The following is a 23,066-nucleotide window of genomic DNA, read 5'->3' as shown; positions in this document are numbered from 1 at the left end:
GTTGTAAGGCTCCCTTGCTTTCCTTGTAGTTCCAAAGCTGATGCTACTCCTTTCTGAAATTTTCCTTTCCATTCTATTTTTTTTAAATGACACCTGCATGCTTTTGAGTTACTGTACTGCCCATAATTACTAAATTTTTCAACGTGGCAATGAAGAACGGATGCACTCTATCAGTTCAGCCCTTTCCAACAGCCATGCAACTTTGGCTGTAAAGAGTAGCCCTACTGAAAAACACAGCAGAGTGTTTCAGTGTGCCTTGTTTCTTCATTTCTATTTAAAATGACCACAATGAAGCAGCAGAGAGGAAGGAGGAGTAGTGAGGACATGTATTCTAAAGAACATAACTGATGTTACGAGGGCCACCAACTGCAAGACTACAGCAATTGCAAGTACTTCTCGTTAGCTGCTGAGTTCAGTGCGTGTCTTACCACAACACAGATTTACAAGAACTGCAAATCCATGCATGAAAACAACAACATGCAACACTAGTACCTCATCTGTAAGGTGTTGTGCTACTGTTTTGATATTTAGCTCCCACTCTAGAAGCCAGATATGAATTAATCTTCACCTTGACTACCTCTGGCATCACTCTCTATCTGAATCCATCCCTGATCATTTTCCTGAAAGTATCTGGCTGATTAAAGCTCTGTACTGACAGGGCACATTAATCAGATGGAAAGAATAGCTGATGAAAGAAACTTCTGAAGTTAAAATATGTAACATTTATTCCCTGTCACCCTGTTTGCTCTGTCAAAACAGGAACTTGAGCAATTATGAACATGAAGGCACACAAGGTGTTTAAGACAGGCTGTTTCTAGTTCATTAAATCAGGTCTCACCTTCAGAGCCAAAAAGTTACAACTGTGATGTTATTCCAGAAGGATCTCAGTAAGCAATATCCAACTAATTAGCAGCCATCCCTTGCTTAGATGCATTTAACCCATTAATGCTAGTCTGTGATTAGAAGCCTTTCACACAGCAGCATTCACAGCTGAATTTCACACCTGAAAGGCAGTATTTTCATACCTGACCGCAGACACTCCTCATTTCTGTAGAACTTAATTTCAGTGGCAAGAGATTTTCCTTATGACACTGAGAAATCCAAAAAAGGATAAAACTGGGGTTTTCTCCCAGGAGATGAAGTTGTTGTTCACTCAAGGGAGAAATTCAGTAAACTTTCATGTTGTCATTTCAAAGCACTTACCTTTCATTTTGGCCCCACTTGCTTTGGGGTAAACCCAAGACCTAACAGTTTTACTATACTTATTTTTCTTGGTCCATAAGAAATTATGCAACCTTTAACACCTCTTACTTTTCAAGTCTTCTGTCTCTGATGACTCAAACTCACCATCTCTGCCCAATTATCATGTATTCATGTTTCTGAGATGATTCCTGAGTGACTCGAGGCAGTCATCTCAACTGCATTTTAAAATACAGGATTATATATATCCACTATGGTGTTTGGCTTCAAAATCCCATTTTCTTTGGTATGTAAGTCCTTAATATAGGCAGGAAGTAATAGATGGTGTATGGTTTTAGACCAGATATTATCAGCTGCCCTGGGAAAAAATGTACTGGGGAATTAACAGAAGAAATGCCCACACCCCTTTTATTTTTTTGTTTCAAATTAGATTAAAGTTTACCTACCCCAGGTATTCACCAGTTCCTCTTTCCCTCTGTATCTCTTCATCCCCAGAACTTCTAGTCCTCTTTCATGCTAAGGGAAAGAGGTAGCAGTTATGTGGATTGCTGAGTGATATACAGTTTTATAACACCTACAGCATGCCAATTGCTTGGCTTGCTAAGTGGTCAGCAAGAAGTTCACGCTACAACCTTTCTCATCATCAGTAGGATTATTTTATCAGTTCCCACCTTTTCCTCCTGGAAACTGACAGTCTTCACAAAGCTTGTATAAACCTGTTTTATTTCCTCAGATGTCTTCCCTCAGAAAAATTTAATTTTAATATGTCCAATGAGTTCGATATGTATTGGGGAGAACAGGACTGACAGAGAAACAGCATAGTCACGTAACCTTTTCTTTAAGAAACCATGTTGGAAACAGAAGTTATCAACATTGTGCCTAAATCTCAAATTTCGCATTGAAGTTTTAATATACATTTGATTAAAAAAAATATATGCTGGATACTAACTTACAAATCACACCTTGAGACTGAAAATAATGTCTAGAAGAAAGGATTAATCACTATGTGTTACGGAGCGCAGCTCTTACTAGCAGATAGTAGTGTTCATCACCACCAGGACTTCTAAAATCCTCTCTCATTGCTCCTCATTTACACATATTACAATCTATCACAATGTATCTATATACTCCTGTATTTATAAAATACACATATTTTATGTCTACATATACATTTACAAACACTTAAATGTGTTACAAAGGTTTTATGCAGTCATGTTGCCTCCTCAGTCCTCCTCAGTGTGGATTTTGCTGGTTATTCCCAAGGTCAGAGACAAGCACCTGGTAAATCCAGATGAGCATGAAAAAAGTGTGCAGAAAAAAGTTAAAAGATCCTTTATAAAGAAGTAATAATTTCTGATTCCCAATGCAAACCCACTGAATATTCTCATTATGCCAATAAGTAGCCTATACTGATCTTGTTCTGTCTCTTGAGCTGGTCTCAAACTGCCTGGCTCCTGCAAAATTTTTTGCTGAGACCCCAACCAGCTAAACAGCATTGGAAGCACCGCTGACTGGAGGTAAGGAACTCCCAAATCAATCACAGATTATCCTTCTGTCAGGTCTGCCTGAAAACATTTCTTCTGCTGCATGGTAACCGATGACAGCGTGCTCTATAACCTTTACCTCGGATTTCTGAAAGCAGCAGACTAAGAACTGATAGCAACACAAGAGAGTGTTTCAACATTTTAATTTGTGTTGTTTTACAAGTATAAAAGAAAACCTATGCATCAGATCTTGCATACTCTTAATACATGTGAATAATCCTCACTGAGCAATTCTTTGTGTGACTTGGGACTAATCAAATGAATACTTTTTTTAAGAGTAGTCCTATACCCTTCCGTTGAACACATATGCCTCTAACATTCATAGAGGAGAGCAAAACCACAGTAAACTTGCAGCAAGAGATCACTCATTCACACACATCCTCTAGCTAATACTGCCCTCTCAGTGCAGCCGCTGGGGTGTACTGGTAACAGCCTAGACTGTTGTCATCCTGAGAAAATCTCTTTCCTAGTATACAGTGCACTTTAGAAAAATAAGCTTGTCCATTAAAACACTGGTCTTAACAGAACATCACTGCCTCTGTGACTCCCTCTCATACCTTCTTTCTACCAGCACAGCTAGATCAGAGCATACGGAGCAACGACACTGTTAGTCAACTTGCACTCCATGATGTGGTGACATGAGGCACCACAAAAGCAACAGCCTTTACGTTGATGGAGTGTTTAAACTGTATTTGGTTAGTCTGCACAACTAAGGCAAAACCACATGACAATCATATAACCCATACAAATATTTCTTTTTTATTATTATTATTTTTCACTCTCATAACAGTGATTTAAATATTCAGTTCCCTATGCATGCACTTCAGGAGATTAGTATAAAAATAGGAAGTAATATGGGACACTCTCTAAAAATATGCATATACAGTAGTCTTCATCATCGGTATGTGAAGTTCAATGGTACCCACTATGCATACACACTGCACTCCTGGCTGTGGAACTCTCCTACTGTTGACTTCACTGTAGCACAAACGTTTTGCTGGCTGAGGTTTACGAAGCTTCCACTGTTTCCAAATGGCAAAATCACAACTGCATCATCACTTACAGTGTCCAATGTCTGCTTTGAGGACTTGAAAGCTCTCTCTTCAGATATGAAGTACTTCTATATATGACGCCACTTCCCCCCGCGCCCCCCAAAGACTAACATTTCAGACCTAGGTACACCTGCAGACAGGCAACAACCATAATTCCCTGATTACTGATGAGCATCCAGCTATGAAGTCTGATACTCAGTTTTAGCTAAGAAACCTGAAAATTTGGCCCTGTGCACTGAACTCTGCAGGTTTGGAAGCAAGGCTTACATTCTCAACTTGCTCCAAATAAGAAATCTGAAACATTCTCCTACATCTAGAAAATCACAGAGAAATACTATACTGTACTTCTACATACAGAAGTACAGAGAAATACAGTAGTGTCTTCAAGAAGTCACTTCGCTATTCTATGTTCCTCAGACAGAGAAATTAGAACGGAAGTGTTTAGTATCTTCGCAGATACACGAGGTACGTTCCCATGGCAAGCTCAGGCCAAAAATTCCAATTACCACCCATCAATAATTTAATAAGACCTACATACACATACCACACACAGACACATATTGAGCAAAATAAAAACTGTAACTCCATTATAAAACTGAAGTATGAAGACATTCATTTACAGTGCAGGAAAGAGCAAAATAAAACCAGCTTAGCTCTTTGCAGCACTGCATGCAACATATTTCATTATAAATGACCTCAGACCTGAGGTCATTTGTGTATTTCCAATAAACTTTTGCGTGTTAATCTGCTAAAGCTTTCCCAGCAACTTGCAAAAATACAGAAACGCTTTTACTTGTGGTGATACAGTGCATAGAAGAAAAAGTCAATGACTTCCATTTCCTCTCTCAGATTTCAAGCCTGTAATATTTCTGAGGTAAAGCAGCCAGAGAGTTTTGAACTACTGATACTAAACAACCATAACATAGCACAGCCTCAAGAATAAGGACTCAGTGTCTTCTCTCCCCACATAAGTCACCGGGTTGCCTGCTTGGTGTATGGCCAACCCTCTGACAATCAGGATAGCGCTCGTCTCTAACTTCAGCCATTTAAAAGGGAGACAGACAGCCAAAACTAATTGCCAAGGCATCTGGTTAACACTGAGTAATTGGTCTCCAGAGAATGATTCATACCATCTGACTTGGAGGACATTTTTAAGATGGGTTGAATTACTCCTTGGAGATGAGCACCTACACGATTAGCTCACACTATCTGCCTAACCTCTATCTGCCTAACCTCTAGATATTTAAAGTTCTATAAAGTTAACAGCACCCTAATACCAGAACAGCACAAAAAGTATTAGATAAACTATAATATCACAAAAAGGAGCTATTCCAGAACATCACAATGTGTTAAATTTAATTCCCTTACTAACAAGCAGGAAACACGAAGGGTAAGACAGTGCAAAGCCAATAACCCATCTGTCCATTCTCAGTAACAATCACATTTCAGTAGTAGTGCTGCCTAATTCACCGTTTCTTGGCAACCTAGACTACAGTGCATTGTAGGAGTCCAATTCTTATACCACAGAGAGAAGTATTATCTTATTACACTGATTAGAGTGTAAAAAAAGTGTGCAATTTGATCAAAGCAGACCACAACAGTCAATAAGATAGCCAAGGTCTATGCTGTGTTTCCATGCTAGGGTGACATGCCATAATGACATCCTGTCTGAAATAAAATGCCTTTCCTTCCATCCTCAGATTTCCTGAGTAAGATGAGCATCAGGCCAGTTTTTGAAGGATGCCTCCTCGAATGACTTCAAAATAAGAATGTGAAAATAAACCTATGTGCAGAACACTGAAATAGAAGTCTACAAACAGTGATTGCTCTCCATACACACGTGAGTTTTCCATAAAGGTAGGCTTGTCAGTCATCATGCAGTGCTACACTTGCAAGAAAGAGAACCCATCCACAAGATGCAATGTCCAAGATACACAATGTTCCCAGGAGGCGATCTACCACCTTCCAAAGGCACCTACTTGCTTCCAGTTGTACTAGGCATTGGAAGAAACACTTTGATGAGGATTCCCTTTTTGAGAATCTATTGACTTGCTGCTGCTCCGTGCTTCATCAGTAGTTTCAGGAGATTTCACCTCTGCCTTGTCTGTCAGTATGGTGGTTTTGGGAGGCTTGCAAATAAAGCAGAGGAACTTGAAACAGGACAGCAAACCTTCGGAAATGCTGGATGAGAAGAGCTTTTTGCAAGGGTGGCAGAACTGGTAGAACACCAACATGAAGAGGACAGCCATGCAGTAACCTATCAGAAGCTGCAAGACCAACAATGGGGCGCAGACATATAGGTAGATATCGGTTTTATAAATGTACCACATCAACAGGAGGAACGCGTTCTCTATGAATCGCAGCATGTAATACACAGTCAGTCGGTACCAGTTTTGGGATTTGTTAATTAAGTCAGGATCGTTGAGCTTCACCTGCACTGCCGACCAGCAGAACATGTTAATGCCAGCATACAGGAAAGTAAGAAGGCACAAGACTATGGTAGTACCGACCCTGCTCAGTGCCTTCTCTATGTTCTCAGGAAATGGAGACTTGCTTTGCCAGAATAGAATCCATGGGTAGAAGAAAAAACCAAAGAAATTCACTAGTACAACGGGGAGAGTCCAGATTTGAAGGACTGAACTGAAAAGCACCAACACTGTAACCCGTGTAGCAATCTCAAAGCTTCTCCACATGAATATGCAGAGGTAGGCGGCTGGTTTCACGCTGACATCATAATCGTCATACTTAATCTTAATAGCCAGGATGTTGCAGCGTAGGGCACCGTATACAATTGACAGGAGAGAAAGGACCATAAAGATACCTACAAAGAGAAAAGACAAATCAGGACCTTGAGCTTAGCAGAAGTTGCAGACACAGAGTAGTGCAGATGCAGTTGTCTTCACAGCACTCCTGGGTAACGTAATGCCAAAGAAGTCATTCCTTGTATGCACTCCTGGGTTCTTACTCTAACTCTACTTCTTATTTTGGTCCCTATTTGTTACTTTTCCAAGTACTTTTCCAAGAAAAAAAGGCACTTAACAGTCACAAGTGTCTCCCTCCTCCCCTTGCCACAGGCTGTTCATACATGTATTTTCTCTGTCATTTTAGCTAACCTCTCTCCCACCCTGATCCTCAAACATCTGAATTATTTTGAAAAAGAATGAATTAAACCTTTATAACTAAAACTTTATAATTTTCCAAGAGCACTCAGTAAGCTGGAAAACATTTGCCATTTTAGGTAGTAATTTTGCACACGCCGGTTTGGTTGTGCATATATTCTCCGAAAATGGTTATGTATTTGCTTGTTTAACATAAGTCTTTAATAGCTGTTTTTGAACATCTTTCTTACAGCACTGTACTTGATCTGAGAACTTTTAAACATGTTTTAGAAAAACACTGGCTGAAAGCAGAAGAGCAAGCGAGTGCAGTCAAGAATACAGCTTGAGAATATCCTGTGGCTCTTCACAAAGGCTTTCCAGTAGTTTTGAGCCGGCTCTAGAACTGTGAAAGAACAAATAAATTCCTGCAGCTAGTGAAGCAGAAGAACATTCTCAAGAGTTAAATAAACAAGAAATCTACCCAGCTCGGACAGGGTGCTGCTGTCCTGGGACTCTGCTTGCTTTCTGCTTTCATAAGTCAAGACGTTAATCTTATTACCCATTTTTGGTTTAGGGATTCTATTTTAATCCCAAACTTGTCTTAAAAACTCAACCCTTCAAAAGAGGCGTTTCTCCATTGATAGAATCACGTCTTGCTAACTCTGGTTTAATGTAGCAGTCCAGTCCTGGTCCTTGCCCAAAGATCAGTACTGCCACCAAACCTTCAGCTCAAACATCACTTTTAAGTCTGTGAGAAAGATGGTTTGCATCAGCCACAAAGGGAAATGTGGGAGGGTGACATTATGGTTGCTTTTACTCATCCTGAGCAGGCAAAGAAGTGAAAATTTCATAAACAAAGTATCTTTCCCTGGAACAGTCCCAAATCCCCCCATCAGTCCTTACAAAGGCAGTGTTTCGCTTCTTCCTTCCTACTGCCAGAAGGCTGTACTTTTCTTACAACTCAGAGGTGTACACTCACAAAGTCACTCAGGGAAGAACAGTTCTATTTTGTTGGGTTGTTTAATTAGGTGTTTTCAAGACTTGGTCCTTCCCACTTGAGAAATTGCTAGGAGTAAATTCTGCTTTAGATAAGCTACAACACAAATACCTATTACTGAAATCTTATATTCAGCTGAAGAATCTTGCTACTTATTATATATACTATAGTTTCTAAACTGATAATCAGAACCCTTGAAAAATAAGGGTATTTCTTTTGTTACTTATGGCAAGACACCTAAATACAGTATTTTTTTGGCTTTAAGACATAATTTCAACATAGAAAGAATTATTGACACTGAAAATATGTTGTTCAAACAATGAGAAAAGTATTCTGTGGTCAGAGCTTGATGAGTTGAGAAGAAGCAACTGTAGCAGCATCCTAAGGTATCTAGTAAGACCACCTACAAAGCCCAGTCATGAACATTAGGAAAATGACATTGCAAACATTAGTAAATTGAAAAAAAAAATCATAAACCCAAAAGTTCTGTTTTTGAAGATGGCAGTCACTGCTACAAATTTTCATTTTTAAAAAGTACCCTTTTCAGCAAATAATTTTATTTTTAAATGGTAGGAAATCTGCCTTTTGGGATTATTTTATCACAGTAAGTAACACTTGAGAATGATAATCTGACTGTTGTTAATGGCACAAAAACTTTAAACTTACAAAAAGATTGCTCTTAACAGAAGCAGATCTTCCACATTCAATACTGCACACTGAGAACTGGACCTTTTCAAAAGAAAGAGGCCAAGTCACCACCCCCCACCCCCAATCCCCAGCTAGCTGTTTTTGTAATTAATGCTAACTCAGGTCTTTTTGGCACCTTCTGCTTTTGCTCTTCTCCAGGTGGTACTACTTAAGAGGTCAGGATAGCTGCCCAACAGTGTGTGTGTAAGTGAACCTGAGCCTGATGTCTGCCACCTCTTTGAAGCAAGGTTACAGCAGGATGGAATAGATGACCTTTAAATGTCTCTTCCAACCCAAACTATTTTATGATTTAGTACAGGGTGAAGCCCAAATGCACAAGACACCTCAGCATCTCTTCTGGGAGTGGCCATTTCAAAGTCAGACTGGGCATTTCACACCCTAACAAGTTAGAAACCTCTTCCCAGTTACACTGTAACAAAAGAAAGAGCCAAGGGTCTAGAACTAGGACTCAGATTTGGCTATTGCAGGTAGTTTCCAGTGTTGCATTTAATCAAACAACAGTTCCATAAATTTCATGCTCAACAGTCACTGAAGCTTTGTGTCTTTCATCACTAAACCTAGAGGCTTTGTGCTGCTTTTGCACCTCTCTTTAATTCTCTTCATTTTACATTCTTGGCAGACAGTAAAATGGCAGTTTTTGAGAATGCCAGACACTGGCAAGAACCTGATCATCCAGAAGAGGACCATAATGAATGCCATGAAATACGCAAGAAAGGAGCAGCACAGCTCCTGTTGACAAAGAGCTAGGAAGGATGCATGCTCTTTTCAGAACTGTTCAGTTCAACACTGAAAGCAATAATGAGCTTCACACAGATCTGAAAGAGACAAGCCATACTGTACAGCATGATGGTAAACAGTTTTAGGTTCACAGGTGATACTGACCTCATTACCACTGACCAAGCAGAATTTACACAAGGTAATGGACAGGGTAGTGTAGGAATCCAGAAAAACAAGACACTGATGAGGAGGCAAGAAAAAAAATAATGTGGAAGTCAAGATACAAGACAACAGTGATAATTATAAACAGACAAATGGAAAAGTACATGCACTTCGGAGGATGAGAGTCAAAGAACATGGAAGGTGAAGGCATCTGAAGTGTGGAAGAGCTGGACTGGCTGTTAAACTACTTTGACGATGCTGCAAGGTCAGAAGGTTGAAGACATGTACCTATATATGAGAATCCCCATGTACACATAACAAACAACAGGCTGAAACTGTGCTGCTATGCATCATTGCCCTTTACTCTGGAGACTGAATAATACTGCTGGACACAAGGTACTACAGCAGAAATAAGTTGGCTAAAGAGATTGCAGAAAGTTTCAATATTTCAGAAGGTAAAACACACACAAGAGGAATACAGTTAGGATTTTTCATTTTTCTGATGAATGAGCTTTAATAGACATTGCCATTGTTCCTAATTCACTGATTAAGAAAATTAAAAAGAAATTAAATTCTTTTGATTTCTGTATTTTAGAATTACATCTGCTATGGAGATGGCTCCTGGGAGACACAACGCGACTACTACATTTGCTATCGGATTCACCGAACTCCCTGGTGAACCAGCAATCTCTGGTTGTCTAACTTCACCCACAGAAGGTCACTTACCAGTCTAGGATTCAGAATTCATCTCAGCAGCAACTGATAAAAGTCAGAAGTAATAGGGTGTTACAAATCATTATTAAATATGCAATTCTCTAATCATCTGGAACACAGCATTTCTCCTTGCCAATCATGACCGGTAAGGTCAACATCGGTAATAGAAAAAATACAACAAAAAGGTATCTTTCAGAAACAAATATCATCTGCAGCAAAGTGACTGGAAATCTTGCTAATTGCACTGCTCAGCAAAGGATTCAGTGTTTTGTTCTCATACCATGTCACAGATGCCACGGTTGTTCGAAAAGCTACCTTAGCTGTGAAGCACTTCAGAAACTGTCAGGAGCAATGTCTTTCAATTAATTACTGCTATGACCTTAAACAAGTACTTTTTTGATTAAGACCTTCACATGTTGTAATACCCTTATGTGCTGACTCGCCCTTTACTATACTCATGTTTTCTATTCCCCAAGTTGAGGGGAGAACCCTGATGTTATAAAGGCTTCTCCAAAAAATCTTAGTTCCTTACCTCGGTACACTGCCAACCAAGGCACCTGAACCGAAGAAAGCATTCGGGTTTGTAACGTGTCACCCTAGCTTCAGCCTCCCTAGCTGCAAAGCTAATAAAGATCCCCGGCCTCTTGGGGCCTCAGCGATGTAACAAGAGTGATTTTCTATTTCAGTGGAAACAACCTCCATAGTTCACATAGGTGCCACAGTCCTTTCTTACACCAAAAAGCTGGTTGTCCTACAACCAGCTAGAGTAGGTTCTTCATTTAGCAGCGAGTCAGCAAGTCAAGACTTTCCCCCCACCCCCCACCCCCACCCCCACGGAACTGCAGCACATCATGGAACAAGATGCAGAGTCCCACAATAAGAAAGGTGTGTCCTGGTAAGTCCACGTGGTGCAGCACTGCTTGGTGAAGGCTTAACAGCTTGAGTCCAGAGACGAGATGGCCACATTTGCATACCGGCTTATTGAGTCCTGACTTCTGATTCCAAATTCAGAGTCTGGCACAAGTAAAGACAGTTCATGTCCTCAGTCCATATTTGAAACTGCACTCCTGAAAGTACAGCTTCCTTAATGCAGCATGGCAAAACATGCTCTGCACTGTACGCCAAGGAATTTTCCAGAGTTTTCCCAAAACCAAAATGGAACAGAGGTAATTTTTTTTTTTCCTCTTCATGAAGACAGCTCAGTTCCTCCAGCTACCTCCCTCTCATGCCATAATGGCCACCTTATCAAATTAGTGTTTTTATAATAACCCAAGTATCCTACAGGGAGTGTCATAGTCTAAAATACAATGATATAAACTTGAGAGCAACATCACCATCAAAAGCTGTCAGGGAGATGAAACCCATTGCAATATGTTTGGTTCTTGTCCAGGGCAGCTACACTTGACTGCTGACCTTTTACCTCTCCCTCCCACCAAAATATGGAGGTGATAACAGCTCTACCTACTTCTGGCAGCCGTGATCTCCTGCTGCAGGACACAGATGTAGAGCTGGAGTGTGAGCTGGGGTGCTGAGCCGAGGAACGCCTGGATCACAGACGCCCTGCTGAATGCAGACCTGTGCGTACACAGCTTGCCTTCAGCCTGTCCCACTTCTTTTTCAATTTCTTCTGAGTACCCATCCTTGGGCATCTGCCTCTTCTTTGTGATGCTGACATAGGGCTCTTCAACTCTGCCAGCATGGAAGTAAATGTAAAAGACTTCCACACACCTACAAGAAAAGGAAAAAAGCATAAGCTTTCCCACTCCTCAGTATTTTAAGCCATGACATAACAAGTCCTAGGTCATTTGTTCATAGAGCAAAGCCTGTACATTGTCTCCTCCTGGTAAATTTGGAACATGACAAGATTTCACTCTTTTAAACATGAACTACTGTTGGAAGAAGGGTTCACCGGAGTCAAGAAGACGCTCAATATGAGTTATGCATCTTGCTCAGCTTTATTAGTTTCTAACACTACTTATATAGAACCGATACACATGCATATTCATAAAGCAGAAATATAATTGGTTAGTAGTCTCTAAACATGCACAGTTCTCACACCCCTAATTACCATGACTAAAATAAGCACTCCATCCATGTAGCTGATTGTGTTGCTGTGCTTCAGCCTTGTAGTTTGTTACTCCCTGTTTTCCCATACCGGTCCCTATGTTTCTTGGCCCTGCACCTGCTTTCCCAGCAGCTGTATCTCGTTACAGCCATGGCCTGTTGGCACAACATAATTACTTGGTCTCAGGATTCAAGAATAGCTGAAGGCTACCTTTCTCCTTATCTTCAGCACAGCAACTTCAGCACAATTCTGATTACAGGCCTATTCTAATACCAGGCCTGGATTGTGCAGATCTTCAGAGATTCTAAAGCCATGCTTCTGCAGCCGTTCTTCTACAAACTACATGCAACTAGTGGGCAAGAATCTGGCAGTGCCCTTTGGACTGCTTGTACTACTCAGACATGAGAGGAGGTTTAGTTGTTTCCTATGAGCTGTCCTTGATCTCTGCTGTCTTATTGAAGTCCTTGAACTACTCATCCACTACAATGTTCACAGGCTGCCAGCCCAGGACCTATGTCTTCAGATTCTCTGCCTTTCTCTTCTTGTTATCCATACATCTGTGGCATGCTAATGGGACATGGAAATAAAATCACTTTTCATACCTTTGCCTTAAAATATCTCAAGACACTGGAGAGAAGCTGAGGGTATGAGCATGTGCACACACCTCACACAGCTGGACTCCAACACTTGCTTTACCAAGCAACGGTCCAAAACATGAGTAACAAGCCACAGCCGCAATAAAGAGAAGAAGGAGCTTAGAGCCTCACAACTCTGGAAATTAATTTTTTTTGAAGACACTGAAATAGGAGCTTTACTCCTTATGTTTGCTTATGTTTATTGCACTGTTTAAGGAATATTAAACACAATCTTGCAAAAATATTCTAAATAAGAAGACACAGTATTTCCAGTTGCTGCAGCTCTTCATACTTGAGACATGGGGGGAACCAAACCTTCTTGTTTATGTAGGTCTAACTTACCACAGACTAAATTCCAAGGAACAAAGTAGTGTCAGCACATGCACTTCATAAATCACACCTGCTGACTCTACCTATACACAGACAATAATTCATACATTTGGGAGGGAATAGAAAAGAGCTGAAGGGCTTGGCAGCAGCAAATGCTGTAGCAAGGGCAATCTGGCTCCTCGAGTATTAAAGGAGATAACACAGCCTCAGATAGATTTCTGAAAGGACAGGAAAGTTTCTGCAACTTCCTTCCAATGACTAGTTTTAGATTGGCAAAAAAAATTTAGAAAAACTATTCTAAGAGAGTTGCTTGGATATGAAGGTATCAAGTGTGGCTTGGGCATCAAGCAGGTCCCAAACCAGACAGGGTAACAGTCAACTTTGGGAAGTAATAACAAGCAAGGATTTACTGAGATACAGGTGAAGTCACAAGCTGAAGGGGAAGGGGAAGGGAAAGGAAAGAAAACCCTCTATTTCTGTCACATTGCATAGGGTCCTAAAAATACAGGGCATGCTGTGGAGGAGTCCATGTACAGCAAGACTATAAAGGATAAATGGCATTGACCACTGAAAAATAAAAAACCCAAAAGCCCAAACCCCCTGCAAACATAACCTGTTTTCTGTTTTCTACCTAACACTGGTACAGGCTTCAAGAAGAAAAGCAACTGTAGTGTGAGCAGCAGAACTGATGAGGACTGGCTTCCAGCCCAGAGGGAAGCTTTGGGAGAGAAACCCCCACTGCAAGGGCGACTTGTCGTGCCACCTCTGCTCTTTTCTCCTCCCAAGCCTGACATGCATAGCATCTTCTTGTGTAGGCATCAGCCTCTGATGATGACTGAGCTGTCTTCTTTCCTTCTGTTGTCTGCTGGGGTTTGTCTCCTCCGCCTGGTTGCCTCTGTAGGTAATACTTGCTGGAATTCAGCATCTCCAAGTCTCTGACAGGTCAGATTTGGCCAATTAGTTTTTGTAATGTAAAAATAAGGTTTATCATCTATTTAAAAGTATCTCATAATTAGAAATCATGGAGCTATGCTTGTCTGAGACTTTGAATTCCTGTTTCCTTCTCAGCCTGACTTTTTTTAACACTTGCAAAGTCAGAGTCTATCACAGTCTTTCAGGGGGAAGCTCACAGACTGAGCTGTAAAGCAGCACTGATAGCACTGATAAAAATTCAAATAAAAGCATACTGTTTTTTATTTTAATAAACTTGACTTCGTTTCCTCCCCCCCAAACTGGACCCCTAGCAAGTTTCAACTGCTCTAGATGGAGAGCAGTTTTAGGATTCTGTAGCAGTATCCTTGATTCACTAGACTTGAGCTACCATTATCACTAAAGCTATATGAAGTACCTGGTGTGCTGGAAGCTCCATTCACAGTGGTGACTTTCTATTTTTCCCCTGTTAATCTTTTCAGTCCCTGCCAGTCCTGTTCTGTGTGAAAGAATTCACACACCCAAAAATAAAGTGTGAAAAATTAATAAAGCACAACAGCTTATGAAGCCAACAGAGATTCTGAAACCAACAAACTGATTTTATTCCAAAAGAAGGATCCCAGAACATTTTTGTCTCGCTTAGTATTCACAGCTACCTATTCATCCTGAGCTGAGGGTAAGTCTGAGCTATTACGGAACATGAGAACTCAGCATCAGCCTCCTTCTAATCACATGGCCAGAGTTAAGTCAAAGGACCCACCTAACAAGTATGCAGTAATCCCATAAAAGAGATAAGATTCATAAGACTACTGACTATAGCCAATGTTATAATCACAATGTTAGGTTTCAGAGCAAAGCATTCCATTTGTATTTATTAGCTAGGTATTAAGTATTAGTATATTGTTTGTAATGGGAAATTTGATGTCTGTATAGAAAAGCAAATGATGGCAAAATGATCTGATGAGCAAACCTGAGAGCTAAAGGGGACATTTACCAGTACAACAGAGTAATAAAAACTGTATGTGCAAGCACTCAGAATACAGCAGTAATGATGCCCATCTCCTCCCAAGCCCTCCCCATCCCACGCAAGAGAGTCTCTGGAGGTCATGCCTTCTGAGGCAAATAACAAACGCACTGAAGACTGTAGCTGGTGCCACTGCTCAAGCAGCTGCTGCAAACAGCAGACTGGCAGCCGATACACTAGAAAGAAACCACCGATCTAAATGTGTAAGTAACAGGGCGTAAGAGGGGCATAGGCACTTGAAGAACCATCCAGATGAGAAGTGACAAAGTAAGTACCAATTCAGATCATGAACCTGTGCCAGGTTACAACTTTGCCTATGAAGTACATTCTGAAGGGTTGGGCATCTTGTCTTTAAATGAACTGGCTTACTATTTTTTTAGTATGAAACACACTAAAGAGACAATGCAAGAAGGTGTTGCTTCATACCTGCCGCTTTTGAGAGATGGGACACAGCTCGATGCAAGCAAATGTCACTTTAATTAGCCTAATAGCATGATTATATACACATAAGCAATTGTTACATCTTATTCTGATTGGTCCAAAAACTTGTGATTTCTATAACTATGTGGCAACTGGCGTGAAGATCTCACGCTAGCTATTTAGCAATTCAACAATAGTTACAAGACAACAATGTCTGCAGTTCTTGCACCATGTCCTTCAGCAAGCTGACAAACAGACCGCCTTATTCCTTGTATAGTCTCAACTTGATACTTGGTCCCTGTTTCTATACCCTTCAGTAATTTCTCCTGTCCCTTTATCACCAGGGCTTATGGCCCACAAGCTCGAGCGCATTCCTTTCAACTAACTGATTGTTACTTGTGGTCCTGCTTCCCAGGCCCCCTCCTGCACATACCAGTTTTCCTCCGTGGTTACAAACTGCTACAGAATGGAGAATTCCCCAGAAGCCCCAGCTGCTCACTGCTCATCGGTCCAGAGGAACAGGAGTGAGAGATCCCAACTTCTGCACAATCCATCTCCCGCAATGCAGTCATGTTTAGGGCCCTTTCAACAGGTCCACATGTGGCATCAACAGCAGAAGGCATGCAGCTGGCCATTTTCACTGCATGTAAAGCAATGACAGCTGCAGTAAAGTCTCTGAAGGAACTAAAATTACTCTGAAGAAAAAAAAAATGCCAGATCTACTCTCTACAGTGAAACCTAACAGGTAGGAAAAAGATGGTGCCACTTTCTCTCCTGCTGCCAAACCTTGGCAAGGAGAAGAGCTACACTTTTTCAAGGATCCTGATGGTGCCTACGAAGAGTGATTCAGCAGCAACACATTCGTCTTCTACACAGTCAGTAGGAGGAATAATCCTATCCTTATATGCCTGCTGAGAGCGAGCACCTCATTCTCTCTTTTAATCATGAATGTGTGGGATTTAAATACAGGCAAAATAACAGTGGTGGGAAGAGGGAGCAGGCAATGAAAACAGGGAACGATGGACAGCCAGCAAGCATTCTAAGAAAAAACGTCCATTTAAGACCTATCCAGAGGAACAGGAGTGAGAGATCCCAACTTCTGCACAATCCACCTCCTGCAATGCAGTCATGTTTAGGGCCCTTTCAACAGGTCCACACAAGGCATCAACAAGAGAAGGCATGCTCACGTGCCATGCTCACAGCAAACATACAGGCAGGTTTCTCTAATGACTCCGTTTTTAGTAATTCATCTTCTTTGGAGAAGTGTGCAAAAGACTTATCAGTCCTGTAGATTTACTTAGCTGTGTCAGGCAAAGATTTGTTCCTCACTCATCATTCTACCTTCCATCTGCGCTGACTTTCTGTTCATCGCATCATGGGTGCCTAACACATCTGCTCAAGAATAAAGATGAAAAGAAGAAAAAAAAAAAAGAAAAAGAAAAAAAAAGCCTGAAGAGGATCTAGGCATATTCTTACATTCCTCCCATCTGGAAAAGAGGGAGATGCATCAACAGTTGTCAAGTTTAGAGCTAGCAGAATCTCCTACAGTAAAGTCTACCAATGGAAGTCCTCAAGAAGAGAGATTTTTAGACCTGTGCTATTCTGAACTATAAAGCAGGTCACTATCCACGAGAGACAATGCTTCTGTATAACGTGACTGAAGCATTATCTGCACCATTAGAGCTTACTGGATTTCAAACTGCAGATTTAGGTGCCTGAAACATTAATGACTCCGAAAATTTCAGCCTATAGGTGTTTTGGTTTGGGTTTGGGTTTGAGTTTGTGGGTTTTTTTGGTGGGTTTTTTGTTTGGTTTGTTCTGTTTACTTCCTGCAGCTCACAGAATCTAACTTTGGCTGTAACACCAGCTCCTCTGGCAGTTTGATGCAAACTTCCTACTGCATCTGCTTTACTGCTGTCTACACAGTACACAAACACATGTAATTGTTTCTCCTTATGCCTTGAGAAACAAAGCCTGATCCCATTTAAAAAAAAGAAAAAAAAAAGCCTATTGTTTATATCCTTGTCCCATCAAAATTTGAGGAAAACAGTCATTACTGTTCTATATAGGGGCCTCTTACATTTGCTTTTGCTTTTTTTTTTTTTTTTTTTTTTTTTTGCAAGAGTTCATCATTCTGCAGACAGAGCCATCTCCTAACTGCATATTCCTCGTAAAGGCAGAGCCTGCAGGCCCCCATTCAGCTAACAGAGCACTAGGGATGGTAATTTCAAAGACCAGCAGAGACTTAGCTTTCCTCTCCATGAAGTTAGTATCAGAAGGACGCACTGCCAAGTTTACACCAGTCCTTTCTGGATATGCCACTTAGTACTGTCTTCAGTAAATCAGATGGTAGGGAACCATCACATCCAGCAGACTTATGGTACAATACCACCAACACCCCTGCTTGTGACTGTAAGCCCTCTCTGTTCAAGTCGGTTTGTTGGAAATTGTACTCCTCACTTCAGCTCCTGATCTATTAATTGTTTGCAGAATAGAAAAGGGGAAGCAAGTTAACAGAGGGTTCTCTGGCACCCTTCATGAAGAGTTATTTGCACTTTGAACAAATCCCTAAGTGTGGAGCAGTAAACAAAAATACATCCAGTTATTATATATTCAAATTGTCACAACACCTATAATCTCAAGATGATCTCAGCGCTACAGGTGCCATCCAAACGAACAGGGAACAAAGAGACAGTCCTTGGCTCACAAGTAGCCGATAATGAGCCAAAAAGCTCATCATGGTCTTCTCTAAAGAAAAATGTGTTTAAGCTCTCATTGACATTGGCTATCATTTTAAGTCATTTTTCGTGTTATAATTTACTTTATGTGGTAAAAGAATCTCCTTTTACAAAAAAAAAAAAAAAGTATCCAAATATACTTTCTAAACATCCAGACAAATTAGTGCTCTTACAAGGAATGGCATTTATCTGAAATGTTGCAGGAATCCCCCACCGTGTCTAGAGACCTGCAGTCACTTTGTTCCAGCCCACTCTCTGCACAGTCTCCAGTGTGCCTCTATCCTGGGGACCGGAGCCAGGCGACTGAGGGAGGCAGAAATTTTACTCTACAAATTGCTCCGGATTTACAGAGACATTCTTGGGGAGTGGGAGAAGGAATTAAAAAAAGGGTGCGTTAACAGTCCTCTCCCAGTACAGCAAAAGTCCTCTCCAGGAAGAGGGATGCTTCCTAATTTTAGTGCTTCCAGTGGCAGCAGCAGGACAGCGAGTGCCTCCCGAACAGGTGGAGTGTGGGTGTTTTGGGAAGGTGGTGGTATGCAAGAAGGTTTTATATGGGAATGTACTTTTCCCCCCTGTCGCACAGGGGATTCAAAATAGGCTGGATCATTTGGCTTGCAAAGCTAAACACCCTCCTTCCCTGCCAGGATATTTCCAAACCATTCCCCAAAATTTAAACTTAACTTTTTAAGGAAAAAAGGAAGGGGAGAAAAATGTCTAGCTTTTAAGATGATGAAAACTCACACAATGTACATGGGCTGTTTGTAAAGCAGTGCACTGATATTTGGGTATTTCAGTCTGAACAGAGCAATACTAACTATCCTGTATCATGTCACAAACCCCACAGAGGTGGCTAAAAAGTCAGCAATAGCTTTTTTAAAGCAGATGAAGCAGACTGCCCTCTGTTGAAGCGTGCCATCTGAGGCAGCCTAAAGGCTCTTTAACATTTCATTCTGATGCTGCAAGCAGACAGGGCCTGGGATGGCTCTACTGTCTGTGTCCTGTTTGACCTGATTTGTCCCACTCTTCCCTAAAAAGCCCTGGGCCTGTGTGTCCTGGTTTCAGCTGGGACAGAGTTAATTTTCTTCTTAGTAGCTGGTGCAGTGCTGTGTTCTGGATTTGGTATAAGAACAATGTTGACAGGACGCTGATGTTTTTGGTTGTTGCTGGGTGATGTTTACACTAAGTCAGGGACTTCTGTTTCTCAGGCCCTGCCAGCCAGAGGGCTTGAGGGGCATGGGACATTGGGAGGGGACACAGCCAGGACAGGTGACCCAAACTAGCCAAAGAGGTATTCCATACCATGGGATGTCATGCTGAGTATATAAACTGAGGGAAGGAGGCATTACTTACAAACTTCAGCATTAAGGCATTTGTCTTCCCAAGTAACTGTTACGCATGATGGCTTTCCTGGGGATGGCTGAAAACCTGCTTGCTGATGGGAAGCAGCGAATAAATTCCTTGTTTTGCTTTGCTTGCATTCACAGCTTTTGCTTTACCTATTAAACTGCCTTTATCTCAACCCACAAGTTTTCTCACTTTTACTCTTCCAGTCCTCTCCCCATCCCACTACAGGGGGAGTGAGCGAGCAGCTGTGTGGGGCTTAGTCTCCCGCTGGGGTTAAACCCCAACACTGTGCCATTGAAACGTGAGAGAGACCGAACACAGGGGATGGAATAAGGCTTTGTACTGGAGAAGCAGGTGACAAACAAGAGCAGGACTCTCTGGTGCAAAGGAGCAAAGGTTTGCCTGAAAGGATGGGACAAAACTACTCCAGGGACAATGGTCCTTTTCAGCTTACAGTGGTTCAAGTCACAGTGAAGTGATGATACAGCCAAAAAGTATTTTGCCTTCTAGTAATCACCTCAGACTTGTGTGTATTCCAGTCCACACGGGACACAAAGCCTCCTGCACAAAGGAGGGAAAGGTAAGGCATTTCATGTGCTGAAATACTTCATCTTTTACAGTGCAGACCTACACCTGATTGGAAGTGATTGGTCTCCTCTTCCGACAGATACAACAATAGGCTACGGATAGGAAGGCAAAGAAGAGAAGAAAAAAAAAAAAACCCAAAAAATTTTAATGTCTGTCTCTGACCAACCACTTCACCCTCCCACACTGCTGTATCCTACAGACCCATTTCCGTGAATCTAAAGAGAGGTTGTTTTCTATGAAACTTCTCCTCTTTGTTTGTAGAGTCTTTAGCAAGATCTAAGGTTTTCAGGTGGCACAAGCGTACTACCCTTTTTTTATTAGTAATTATAATTCCAGTTACCCTGGGTCTAGAGAGAGGTTAAAATGCATCACTTCGTACTGCCTAACGATGCCACCGGGACTGTGGCACAGGCGTGCTGCAACACTTCCAGAACATCTCCAAACCTCCTGGAAACGTTAAGTTCATAAATCTTTGAGAAAGGCGGAGCTGTTGACACACTTATAGACTGCAGCATCACGGAGAGGAGAGGGCTTCTGTATGCCCACTAGTTTTATAGCAGTGACAGCAGCTGGGAGCTCACCAACACAGCAGACAGCACGTTCTGCTCAAGATGAGACTTGTGTTGCAAACAGATAAACTTGACTATCAGAAAGAGAAAGCAAAATCATGCCTGATAGTTAAGGTCAAGGAAAAAGTCTATATCTCTTTCAGATAATTAGAAAGAAAATCCTCTAATTTGTTCTCGTTGCTTACATCCTTTTTTTTTGCTTCTCCATGTCTCGCAGCTTGACGCGACATTCTCTCCTTGTCTGACCTCAAGAAATTGATTTAGAATGACAAAAGCCATGAACATAATTTTTGATAGTTGCTTTCTCTTTGGCCTCACTCTTCATTTCCAAAGAATGTGGCAGTATTTTGTTCTTAGCTTTTAGAAAATCGGAGCTCTTCAAGAACTTAACTGTTAATCAGTAACTCATATATCTTTAAAACATCGACAAAACAAACAAAAAAAAATAATTCAGCCATAGTTATAGAGGAATTCACTGTTTTTGAAGTGTAAGATGTTTTGTAACATCCAAACTGTTCACCCTCATTAGCGTGAACAAATCTTCCTTTTCCACACTGTTCAGGAACTTCAGCAAGTTAGGGATACTTCTCCTAGCCTCTACTACAGAAACACTGTATTTCGTTCCTTTTCTTTTTGAAAAAGAGTCTTGAAGATACATTTAAAATGAAAGCCCCTGGCAAACAAGCCCTTTGCCATGGGGTTGCAGCACCTCTGTAACTTTTCACCTGTTTGTTTGTTGGGGTTTTTTCCCCCTAAGGACGCTTTCAGTGAGAATTTGAACCGAAGCTGAAAAATCTCCATAGCAATTTGGGGCAAGAAGCCCACTTTGGAAAGAAGAGCCGTAGTAAAACATTGCTAGCATTTCCAAGACGCACAGACGGGATGGGTACCGCCACGGCTTTGAACTAGCAACTGAGCGAGTCTCCTTTTCTCTCTTGGAAGAGTAACCTCAGAGTAAAGCGCTACGGATAAGCCAGCAGGCACAACCATTTGTAGAAAGCCACACGGACAGAAAACAAGCGCAGGACGCGGCAGCGGCGGGAGGGCGCGGGCTGCCCCCAGCCCCAGCGCAGCGCAGCCCCCGCCCGCGCCCGGCCCCTCCGGCGGGCTCAGCCCGCGGGCGCCCCGTGCCTACCGGGGGGAGCGCCGCGCCCCTCCCGCCTGCGGCCGTTCGCGGGGAGAAGGTCCCCCCGCGGCTTCGGAAATAAGGCCGGCAAGGACCCGGCGGCGGCCGCCACCCGGCACAAAGGCCGGGGCGCCCCCGGGCCGGCCCGCTGAGGGCGAGGACGGGACTCACCGACCTGACGAGGGGCCCCAGCTGCAGGAGGTGCAGCAGCAGCACCAGCGGGCGGTCGCGGCTCACGTCGCGGTGGATGAAGACCAGGCTGAGCTGCACCAGCGCGCAGGGCAGGAGGGCGAACAGCAGCGTCAGCCACTGCCACATGCGGTCCCCCGCCGCGCGGTACGCCCCGCTCAGGCACAGCGCGGCCGCCGTCTCGGCCACGAAGAGGACGAGGGAGACGAGGACGGAGCCCGGGAATTTCATCACCGCCGCCACCCGCCGGGCGCGTTTTCGCCGCGCCGCAGCCGCCCCACGCCCCGGCCCGCCCAGCCGCCGTTGCGGCGCCGCGCCCGCCAGGGGGCGCCCGCCAGGAGCCGCCGGCGCAGCCGCCGCCCTCTGCGCCCTCGGCGCCGGCCCGCGGCCCTCGCCCCGGGGGAGGCGCGGGGGTCCCCGGGGACCCCCCAGTGGCGGAGCCGGTGCGGATGCGCTCGGCCCTATGGGGGCGTAAATGGAGGAACGCTCCCCAGTGGCGCGTTGGGGGGCACCCCCTCATCGCGTCCCCTCTGGCTGTGGGATGGGTAACCGCGCTCAGCGCCGGTGGGAGGGCGGGGCGGCCCTGGGCGGGCGCTCGGCAGGCTGGAGAGCACAGCCTGGCAGGAGGGGGCGAGGGCAGAGGCCTGCACCTGGCAGGAAATGACTATGTGTAACAGAAAAGGCTAAGGGACAGCTGATTAATAAAAAAAGCACCACCACCCCAACCACAAAACTGTGGAAAGGAGCAGTGAGCCCTAGCGAGCCCCCCCGATACACCTGGTTCAGACCCCTGTCACCCCAGCGGGCGGGCTGGTGCAGTGCCCCTTCACCGCCTGCCAGGCCTCTTCCTTCACAGGTTCCTTGGGTCACAAACTCCTGTGACACCAGCTGCTGGCCAGCAGCATTTGCCTACTGT

General features: G+C 43.0%; 1 protein-coding gene across 1 annotated transcript; it reads right to left on the bottom strand.

The window, feature by feature from the left end:
• Positions 1 to 3,480: 3,480 nt before the first annotated feature.
• On the bottom strand, positions 3,481 to 22,518 carry XK (X-linked Kx blood group antigen, Kell and VPS13A binding protein). The gene is made up of 3 exons (XM_055801141.1): positions 22,137 to 22,518; positions 11,658 to 11,920; positions 3,481 to 6,617 (listed from the first exon to the last, which is right to left on the bottom strand). Exons 1-3 carry the CDS (start codon positions 22,379 to 22,381, stop codon positions 5,791 to 5,793), a joined length of 1,335 nt encoding a protein of 444 aa, XP_055657116.1. The 5' UTR covers positions 22,382 to 22,518; the 3' UTR covers positions 3,481 to 5,790.
• Between the last annotated feature and the right edge of the window lie 548 nt (positions 22,519 to 23,066).

The sequence above is a fragment of the Falco peregrinus genome, chromosome 4 (assembly GCF_023634155.1).
Source record: "Falco peregrinus isolate bFalPer1 chromosome 4, bFalPer1.pri, whole genome shotgun sequence".
NCBI lineage: Eukaryota > Metazoa > Chordata > Aves > Falconiformes > Falconidae > Falco > Falco peregrinus.
The sequence above is the reverse complement of the archived record's forward strand: the minus strand, read 5'-3'. Positions and strand labels throughout refer to the sequence as shown.